Source organism: Sciurus carolinensis, chromosome 3 (genome assembly GCF_902686445.1).
Source record: "Sciurus carolinensis chromosome 3, mSciCar1.2, whole genome shotgun sequence".
Taxonomy (NCBI): domain Eukaryota; kingdom Metazoa; phylum Chordata; class Mammalia; order Rodentia; family Sciuridae; genus Sciurus; species Sciurus carolinensis.
The window spans coordinates 143,650,527-143,662,065 of NC_062215.1; the positions used below are offsets into that span (position 1 = coordinate 143,650,527).

At 37.4% G+C, this 11,539-nt stretch overlaps 1 protein-coding gene across 1 annotated transcript in view; it reads right to left on the bottom strand.

Moving 5' to 3' along the window:
* The window catches only part of Dnah7 (dynein axonemal heavy chain 7), a 347,577-nt gene extending 341,348 nt beyond the window's left edge, over window positions 1-6,229 (bottom strand). The window contains 1 exon segment of the mRNA XM_047547136.1: window positions 6,038-6,229. Within this exon segment, the coding sequence (XP_047403092.1) occupies window positions 6,038-6,052 (15 nt within the window). The 5' untranslated portion in view covers window positions 6,053-6,229.
* Between the last annotated feature and the right edge of the window lie 5,310 nt (window positions 6,230-11,539).

Below are 11,539 nucleotides of genomic sequence, written 5' to 3' on the forward strand. Positions count from 1 at the left end.
AGTGGAAATTTAAAAGTCCATCACAAATTTCACAAGGAAATGTATGAAACCCAGAAGAGTTGAACTATATTGAAAAATAAGTACAAAGTGATAGACTTATCTTTCCATATTTCATAACTTCCTACAAAACTACCATAGAGAAGACTATGTGGTATTAGCATTAGGATAAACATATAGATCAAAACAATAGAATTGGCAGTTCAACACCCCCGCACATTTATGATCTATGAATTTTTCAAAAGGGTGTCAAGATAATTCAATGGGAAATCTTTTGAACTTATTCCTCGTTACTTCTCATGTTTTTGATTTTCATGTTATAGACATGCCTTGGTTCTAATGTACATTTCCTTCCTAAGTGATCCATCTAGTCCAAATATTGTAAATATCATCTGTACACTGAAATCTTTAAAGTTTATCTCTCCAGTACTAACCTTTTTCTAAGGTTCCTGACTCTCCTATATTTAGTTTGATGTCCCTACTTGGAGGTCTAAAAAACATTTAACATGTCCAAAATACTGCTTGATTAATAAACACTCACATGCCCTAGTAGAACATTCCTATATATTTTCTTGAACTAAAAAAAAAAAAAAAAATGACATCACCATTCAGATTTAGAGTTCAAGGTAAAATCTCACCCTTGATTCCTCTTTTTTTTCTCACATGGTATATGTAATGCATTAGCCAATCCTTTGAGTTATACCTACAACATATTTTCTGAATCTAACATTTTCTCACCACATTCATAACCATAACCCTGGTCCAAGAAACTGAAAGAGAAAGAGTAGAGCAGGAAAGGAGAGAGACTGGAGATATTCGGGAATACAAAGAAGGAATGAGGGAGGGAGAAAGAGTCCTGAATATTGTATGTTCCTTTCATACTTGAATTCATTCTGATGTCATTCTCTAATTAATTAACTTTTTAGAATTTGAGTTCTGTTATATTTATTTTGAACAGAAAGAGCATCTACTCTTGTTCATCAATCTCAATGACTAAAAAATATACCTGTGAATCATATGTACAATATTCTAATTCCCTAGTTATTTAATCTTATATGCAACCTCCTTTTTTTTTTCAATTCATGTCATTCATTCCCAAGGCAACCCTTCTGAGTTCTTATTAGATATGGTACCAGTTGTGAAATCTTGATTTTAAACATCTCTTCTCTGATCACCACATGTTTTGATTCTCTATTATCACCTGGTACTTTCCTAAAGGCTCTGGTTTTTTTTTTGCTTTTATTGAGATCTCTGATAATAAAACCCACACACTTCTCATCACAATCTATCCACTCTTTCATATGTTCTCTTTCTCCTTGTTCATCTTAGATTCTATAATATCAAATACCCTCAACTCCTTCTTTCTCACACATTTGACTGAAGTATAATCCCACTGAAATTCAACAATTCACCTTCTCTGTATGTGTACCCACATAGGTGTATGTTGCTAGAGGAAAATCCTATCGCCAATCCTATTGGATTCACTTAATTATGGATGATTTCACATAGACTCAAATATTCTAATTTTTCCAATAAGTTTACCTTCCTAATTTTGGGGGTAAACAATATATCTCCAAAATTTTTCATATATCATCATTTTACTAGTTGAGAATGCCTTCATTTCATGTAACCAAATCTATAAGCTACTAGCAATGGCACCCTTATGATTCTATCCTCCATCTACAAGGAGACAGTATCCCACCTCTCAGCAGAAGCCAGTCCTTCAGTTACCACAATCTCCTTTCACTTTAACAAGGACTATGCTCCTAGTAATCCTCCTTTATTTCTGTAATTAGCAATGTCTCCTTTTATATTGGAACACTCCCATCGACATTCAAATAAAGAATGTTTATCTTTTAAAAAGAAAATAAAATCTTCCTGAACTGTGCTTTCCACTCTAGTTATCGCAAACGTAATTTGTTTCCTGAACCAAATTGTACACACTAACCACATTTATTTACATTCCATTCTCTTAAAAATTATTCAATATTTCAAACAGAAAAAATGCCATGAAAAGTCATATGTCCTCAACCCAACTATCAATCCTAAGTCTCTGCACTCTGGAATTTTGTGTTTATTATTCCTATGCAATGTGTACTACACTTGTTACATATGTGTAATCATTAAATAGCCTGAAATATTGTTATTGCAGGCTTTTAAATTTTATATAAATGGTATTTCAGCATTTGTATCCTTGGGCAACCTCCTGTTTTTAGTATTATGTTCTTGAAATTTATCCACATTAATTGATAAATTATAATTTACCTCTCTGATTTTCACAGCTATATAGTGCTTATATGAATACAATACAACTTACACATTCCTTTCTCTTATAAATGAATATTTAGCTTATTTCCAATGATTTTCTATTACAAAAGATGCTTCAGTGAATATCCTCATGTTTTAGTATATACACAATTCTTGGACATGAACTGCATACACACTTATGAGTGTATATATACTGTTCATATATTACATACATACTATGTGCATATCTTTTCGTTCCTTTATTTAGTTCCTTTGATTATTTGTTTAAAGAATGTATCACATTGCCTAAATCACCACAATTCACAAGAGTTCCTGAAATCTGCAAGGCAATTCCCTTCACTTTATTATTCCTAAGAATTATCAGACAATTTTGATCCTTCTTCCACCATGTGAACTTTAGGATCCATGTTACATGATCTGTTTGGAACTTTAGTAGAAACATACGGAATTTCTAGAATAGCACAGAGGAAAATGATATCATTATGATATTGACTTTTCTAAATACAATTTTTTAATTTATTCACATACCTAGAATGTATCCTTCAAAAACATTTTATAATTCTTCATAATGTCATATGTCTTTTGTTATGAAGTTTTTGTCTTCATAATGTTCTATGTCTGTTGTTATGAAAGTTTGGCCTATTAAGGTTGGTCCTACTTATAATAATTTCTGGGGTGATTACCCTGTATTTGTCTCAAATCAAGTCTCTACCTTTTTCTTTCTGCCCTGGGATTGAGAGGCTGAATTCTATGTATAAGCATCATCTGGGCTCTTGTAAAGAGGATTAATCAATACGAGGTATTTTAGTAGACTGGAGAGCAGGCAAAAAGAGGGTTAGGATGTTTATTTCCTAGTTCTCCCTGTTTCCTGTGTTTCTGATAGGGGCTAAATTCTCCCATAGCTCAGCTTCTTTCAGAAAACTACTGTGCCAAACCTCTAGTTTCCACCAAGTTCTGAGAATGGTGTTTCATTTCATTGACCTATCAGGCCTAAGAATGGTAATGGTATCGTTCTGCTTGTAATACCTCAGTGCTTTATCACCCATGCTTGGTCCCTGAAACTTGCCCATACTTCTGCAAGTGGTCTCTTTATACATTTTCTTTAATTAATCTTTTTGAGCATGCCATCTGTTTTTTGTTGGGATCCTAATATAAAATACAGTCCACAATGAAAACTGCTATAGAGTTAGGTCTTCCTTAAATGCTCTGGTTTCACATTTGGGTTTAACTTTGCAGATTTTTACTTAATTGCATTTTGGTAGAGATATTAACCTGGTATAATCTAAATGTTAACTATTCTGATCAAATATGTCTAGTTAAATTGACAATAACCTATCAAACTTCATTAGAGTTGATTTCAATGTAAGTGTCACATATTAAGTTCTGGCTGTTAAAGTTGTCACCAAGATGTTGGTCTCACAGTGAATTTTTTTCCTTCTTTTTAGAGTAATGACACAAAGAAGATATGATGAAGGAAAAGAAGGGATGAACATCATAGAAAAAAATTCCTTGGTTTTATAACTAGAAAAAGCACCTGGGTAGCAAAAGGCTAACAACTATTTCTTCTTCTCTTCTCCTAAGTGTAGTCAATTTGTGGACAGCTTTCTGGTCTTTGGTTATTCGTACCTTTAAACCTCTGCAAGTTCTTAAACCGAAACTCAAAATGCCTTACATTTTAACTACTTTTAAAAATTGAGCAACTGCATAAGACTTATATTTCTTTTAAATAACTTAAGAGAAAAACCCAGAATGCTATTTCTGAAAAATGTCATGTCATTCTCAACCTTCCACTAATGAGATGAACATGGTAAAACCTCTTCAGTAAATATGATTTTACCACCTGCTCACTTTTTCAAACTGAATGAATACATAAGTAAATGTCACATTAAAATTGAATTTACAAAAGTTTAATCCATTCTATTTGCTTTAGATTAAAATATGAAAACTTTCATCTTTTCAAAAGGAAAACTACACTCTAAACTATCATAAGTTATAAAGTATTGAGACAAATTTTTAAATTTCAAGTTAAACAAAACAATGAGAGGGGGCCCTCTGCTGTTTAAAAATAGTATGGAGAAAGTGGGGAAAAACCCTAGATGGGCTAATGCTCACTATTTAAGATCCCTCCGCCTGTTCAGTAAAACACCTTTTTTGGAGAGGTAGGGAGAGACCAGGGGCACCATTTCCCTGCATCACTTTTAAGAAGATGAAGCAAAACTTAAAATTAACAGCCAGTGGGGTTTTAGTGAACGCTTTCTAGTTACGATGAGGAAATTAAGGGAATTGAGAAATAAGTTATTCAGAAATACCATTGTAAATTTAATAAAGATTTATCTCACATTTTGACAAATCTTGAAATGCTTCAAGATCAAGTCAAATTCTGACGTGGGCATCAATCAAAAAAGCTGCTCAATATATACTGAGGATTCCATTTTTTAAAAGACTGATTACAATAACATCACAAAAAATTACTAGTAAGGTCTAGTAATCAATTGTTCAGTATTTTAGTTGCTGGTATCTAATTTTTTGGTTCTTGCTAGCTCCTTTGTCATTTTACTACCTATTACTAGTTATACATTGGTATGTAAATCAAAGTGTCTATTTCTCTTTTAATTTTTTTAGATGTTGATGGACCTTTACTTTATTCATTTATTTATCTGTGGTGCTGAGAATCCAACCCAGTGCTTCACACATGCTAGGCAAGCACTCTACCACTGAGCCACGACCCCAGCCCCAGAGTGTCTGTTTCTTAATTCTCAACCTATGCATGTCAGTAAAACGCTAAAGTCAAATTTTCTTGAGCATTCAATGAATTAGGGTCTTGACATTTTCTGTTATAATCTACAACCCTATAGAATACGGGACTAAATCACCTTTTATTGTGTTCTTCACAATAAACTCTAACACACACACACACACACACACACACACACACAGCATTATGAAGCAATGAAAAAAGGATTGTAGTTTACTACCGAAACAAAGAAGCTAATCAAAATTTGCAGACTTAAAATAACTCTTTGGTCCTGGTTGCTTACAGTGCCCAATTCACCACTGTGTGGAGGACTGGAGTTGTTTGCCAGCTAGCTGGGGGGGGCGGGGGGGGATGTCCCTGGTACTGCCTCCCCATTCTTTGTTGGCATTAAAAAGGATAGATCATTGTTCTGCATTTCTTTCAACTACAGATGCTGTTAATGAAGTTCAATAAAGACATCTTTTTTTTAGAGTAGCCATTGCAACATGCATCTTTTATTACACTCCACGGGGCTACTTTCTTAAGAAGTGCTGTTTGGGATGTACCAAACCCCCCCATGTATAATGCGGCATACCAGAGCTAAGATATGGTGTAGTATTTTCTCATATTTGAACGTCTTAGCCAGCTTAGAAAAGTTGCTCTGATTTTCCTCCTCTGCAGAAGAGGGGAAGAACTAAGGCTTAGAGAGACCAAGTGATTCGCCCAAAGCCACACAGCCAGGAAGAGCCCCGCCCCTGCCACTTGCTCAGCTCCCCGCAGGCACACAGCCGGCCGCCAGAGGTCCCGCCACTCTCGGGCCAGCTCTAATGCTGGCGCACCGCCGGCTGTTCTCTTTGGTTGTCATGTCGTCGGGGGCGAACGGCTGTGAAGGGAACCTATCAAGGTAATCGCCGAGAGTGCTCAATACCCCGGGGGTACACGGCAGGGTAACAGCGGCGGGGCCGGGGCGCCGCGGCTTCAACCACTTCTGAAATGCCGGGCAAGGTGGCGGCGACGAGGCTGGTGTGGCCCTCTCACCTGCTCGCCACTCATGGCGGCGAGGACACGCTGAACGACCGAGCGGCTCCCGGGTCGCTCCTGCCCGGAACCCTCGGAAGCCCTCCGATCAGGGATGCGGCGTCCGGGTGCGGTGCGCAGCCTCTGCTCGCTCAACCTCGGCTCCCTTGGCGCCGAAGCAGTCTAGCGTCCCGGCAGCGTTCGTTGCCTAGCAACAGGCCCGCGCAGGTTCCACTTCCGGTTATGTTGCCTTAGGAACTGAGCCCGGAACTGCAGCGCGTTCCTCCAGGAGGTCCTTCTGCGCCCTCACTGGCACCTGGGCTGAGGCGGTGGGTGGCGGCCATGAGGAGGGAATACCCTTTGATTACTGAAGTCGATCCTTTCATCTTGCACCCTCCAACTAAGCGGGGTGCACGGGACTTCCGCCTTACCCGTCAATTAGCTTTATCTGCCTGGAAACTGACAGAGGACTAGTGAAGTGAAATGATCGCAAATTACAACGCCAATATGGGCAAGTGGAATAAGAACCAGGTATGCCAGACTGGAGCCAGTAAACACCTATATTAACCAGACGCTTGCCAACTCCCATTCTTCCGTTGACTGTTCCTACATGCTAGAAGACCATCCTTTGGAAGAATACCAGAAAAAAGAACCTTCAAATTTTCATTTAAATCCACAATTCACGGATGGTTTGTTATATGGAAGGTGCTACTAAGCCCCCACCCACAAGGGTGACCAGACAGTCCCTTCAGCACAGGCTAGGAGAAGGTTCCAGCATGCATTTATAATGCAGTGAGTGGAGACAGAGCTGGTAATGAGTGAGTCCTCGAGTCCTCGGGAGAACACAAAGCACCAACTAATTTTCTCATGGAAGGTGTGGAAGGGATGTGAAAGCTGAGGTCTGAAGGAGGAACACATGGCCATGCAAAGAATGTTCCAGGTAGAAAGCAGATCATATATAAAAGCCTGAGATGAGGAAAAACTGGAAATGGATTGAAAGACTGGAGAGTAGATTAGGGTAAAGGAGGTTAGAATTTAGAGATGAAACAAGTGATAATCAGGTACTTTATTTTAAAGACCCTATAAAACATGGCAAAGAGTTTAGATTTCAAGGGCAAATTATCTCCCCTGAAAATTTTTATGTTAAGAAATAGAAGACTCCATCCTAAAATTCTTGTGAAACCTCAAGGGATCCCTAATAAACAAAACAATCTTGAAAAAGAAGAGCATAGTTGGAGGACTCACTTGATTATTTCAAAACGTATTACCAAGGTACAATAAATCAAAACAGTCTTTTCAACAAATGGTGTTGGGAAAACTAAATTTCCACATGTGGATAAGAAACCTGAAACTGAACACCATACCTAACATCATATATAAAAATTAACTCAAAATGCATCAAAGACCTAAATGTAAGATCTAAAACTATAAAACTCTTTGAAGAAAATGGAAAAATCTTCATGATGCTAGATTTGGTGATTTCTTAGATGTGACACCCAAAACAACAAAAGACAAACCTGACATTTGTTTTTATCCAAATTAAAAACCTTATGCATCAAAGGATACATCAACAGAAAAAAAAAAGGCAATCCACAGAATAGGAGCAAACATTTGCAAATCACATATCTGATAAGGGATTAATATACAGAATATCAATAATATTAACAAGAATTGCAATCCTGTGCACCACTGGTGGGAACATAAAATGGAAAACAGTATGGCATTACCCCCAAAATCACAGTAGAATTACCATATTATTCCAAATTACACTTTGGGTGGACACAACCAGATATGTGCACATTCATATTTATATCCATAATATGGATAGTATCCATAATAGTCAAAAAGTGTTGTATATTGTTCAACATTAAAAAGGAAGGAAATTCTGACACAGACTACAACAGGGATGAAACTTGAAGACATTATGCTAACTAAAATTAGGCAGTAATGGACAAGATACTGTATCATTCCACTCATATGGGGTGCATAGAGGCTTTGGCCATTGGAAGGTCAAGGAACTGAATTGCTAATGTGATTATTCTCATGGATGCTGAAGTAGCCGAAGAGAGGAAAACTGAGCCAAATTCTTCAACAAATGAAGCAAGAGACAAGGAGAGAAGATGCAATGAATCTACAACTGGTAAGAATTTGTACAGAGGATAAATTTAAAAATAGGATAAATATTGCAGACCCCATCTTCCAAATCTGGAAAGTGGAAACATTTCAACAGAGGCAGGAGGTCTGGATAGAGGTCTGAGACTGGCTTGAAGATATAGTTGTTGTTGCTGCTGTTTCATAGCTCATGGGCACAGTGAAATATTGGAAAGTCAGTAAAGCACTACAAGTTTGAGTCATCCAAGCAGAAACAACAACAACAAAAAGCACTTAGAAGGTAAAAGTATGGGAGGGAAAAGAAAAATATCTTGAGGACTTGTGCCACAGGCAGTGAGAAAGAGATGTGAAAGTACAATAAGCTTAATGACTGCCAACATGCTGCCCAAAGAACTACTCCCAGGTGTTCCCAGTGTTCAGAAGGAATTGAAAGGATTTTGCTAGCAGTTCAAGGTCAACTGGATTGCTTCATGGAGGGTCAAAATCCACATGAGTGACCCAGCAAGAGATGGATTCACAGCAACAGTACTAGATAGAAATGAGCCTGAGAAAACAGTTTTTCCACTCTTTCCCATCTACAAACTTTCTTCAGTTCTTTGCTGTCTCGCTGTCTATTCACTCCAATCCTAAGAGTTAGAAATATACAAACATCAGGCTATTCTGACTTTCTACATTGCCTTTGTCAGACCTCCATATATAGCTCCGCTGGGATCAGCATTTCATTTGAAGAATCCTGTTTCTAAATTTGCCTTCAGCTGGACACCTTGCCAGAATTATGGAAGGAAAACAATTTGATAAAAATTGGCAAAGCCAATCCTTTTGTATTTGTCAGTTATCATGATCTCTGTCAAGCAAGAGGAATGTGGCTCCTGGGATTGAGTTCCCACAGTAATTCTCATAGTAATCAGTAATGTCACTAATTGAGTGCTGAATTGAAAGAAGTAAGCAAAGTAAATGCTTATCCTCACTGTTCAGGTTAAGACCAGATCAAAATCCTGACAACCCTCAACATATTTCACAAAATGAACTTTAGAATAGATGTGTTGAACTACTAGATCCCTCAAATGATAGGCAGTTTTTTCACTCCTGTTGTCTCCTTGAAAGATTGATATACTTTGGCATTTAGTACTTAATTTGGATAGAGTTATCTGCATGTCTTTGATTTACTTATCTACAAATACAGAAGTTCATTTTAAGGGAAGGTATCTCAGAACAGAAACTGGTTTTCCCAGTTGAACAAATGTGAAAAACCTAATGGGGAACAGAAAATAACTTGGTGATATCTTGGTTCCCTAAGCATCAAATTCAGTTGCATTTATGATCTTGTGTTTTCTCTCACACTGTGCGTGCTTCTTTGATTTTTGTTAATTTGTTAAAATGGTTTTTATTAGACATGAACCAAATGCTAGGATTTTGTACCCAAATTTATGCTGATTTGAATGAAATCAGATTTTTTTCCTTTAAAATATATATTGTATAAACTTAAGCAGCTTCTGAATTCCCACTTTTCATGTTTTTATTTATTACCACTTAGTTATTTACTTCCTGCTTTTGAAACTGTAGCATCTGTGGAAGAAAGGAAGGAGACCTGTGTTTGCTACACATCCTCCTTTTCAGGTAAACCAAAGACAATAGGAATGAATTTCCCAGGAAGTGGGAGAAGCTAGTGTGTAGACCCCAATGTGGGAAAGAGGTTGACACAGCCAGCGCCTGACAAAGGCCAGGAACCCAATCAGGAAGGACTGTATTTTAATTGCCTGGAGATATCATGCACAGAAATGGGGCAATGAACCAAGAAGGTAAAAGTCCTGGGAAGTAACAATGGCAACTTAACATGGTTGCAGGGGTAGAGAAGATGGAGAGAAGGGGACAGGTCAGACTTTTGGAGGTAAACAATAGGACTTGCTGATGTAAGGGATGAGAATGTGGTAAAATGCCTCTTCCCTTTTTTTATCCAAGCCATTTGGTAGATGGTAGGGCTTTTAAAATGAGGAAGGCTAAGGAGAGGGAAGGCATGATGGAAGATAAAAGAAATAAAAAATTTGATTTGGCATCTGTTGAATTTGAGAATCCTATTAGATATCTAAGCAAGATGTTCAGATGACAAGAAGCTACACAACTCTGCAGTAGCTCTCTGGTCAGGGTATAGAAGTTCATCTACAGTTAAGTGGTAACTGAATCCATGAGGCAGATGAGGTCATCAGACAAGAAGCAGTACCTAGAAAAGAGAGAGAAAAGGCAGCTCAAGGACCAAGCCCTGGACTTTTTGTTTTCTTTTTCTGGAAACTCAAAATTTTTAAAAATTGCAAAATTTTCAACCCTTTAACAAAGTTATGCAAGTACAAATTTAAAGTTACAATAGATAACTTAGATATAAAAGAGCACTACGAAACGTGGTTGGCAGTTCATGCATGTGGTATTTGTTTGTGAAAATATTGAACTATATATGGACCAATTCCCGTAAAAACAAATAATGATGTTGCTTTGTTGCCACACATTGACCTTCTGCTAATCACAACCAGATCCAGAAAACACATATGATTGCATTAGTTTCTTTGAACACTAGAGGGAGATATATTCATCTGCAAATCAGGAAGAGGGCAACCTCCAGATTTTTTTCTATATAACTACTCTTTAACACAGACTCATAGAATTTTTTAAATGTTGATAGTTTTGCAGTTACCCAGAAGTCAAGGCATGTCTTAGGACTGAAGAAAATTCTATATGTTTGGAAAGTAACCCGACTTCCTTGTTAAACTAAGTTTTACTAATAGGCTGCTTTAAAATATATGATAATGTTATGCTGTAATTTCAGGTGATCCCTTTGTCATTTTTCTCTAAAGCAATGTGAAGCAACGACATATAAACCAGCTAATTTTTATTTGGAGAAACATCAGTTCTTCCTCCCTGGGGATTCTGGAAACATGCTTCTCGTAAACCAAAGTGTCAAAACTTTGAGAGACCTTTTGTCTATGCGCCTGGTGAACGTGTGGTACTTCATCACGTTCCTTGTTTCTCAGGTGGCTTAAAGATCACTGGCACAGAGTTCGTCCTGGACTTTTTATTTGCCCAATAAAATGCTTTTGAACTTTGCTTGGTAATCACATAGATATGTAGTGTTTTCATGATTGCTTGGGGCAACTGGAAAACTTTCTCTTTATTTACTTCAGTAATCATTCCAAAGAACATACTGCAAGACGTCCTCCTTTCCTGATCAAAGGTTGAATCAGAGTCCCATCCAACAATTCTTAGCCTACCAAATATTTGTTTGACCTTGTAACTAATTTAATAAGGCTTCTTTCGTGTGACTGCAACACTGAAATGATTCTGGTCATTAAAGAAAAAGTGACCTTTCTCTAGGGTAGGACTTTGGTGTAGGAAAAAAGGCTATTTTCTGGAATCAAATCCTGA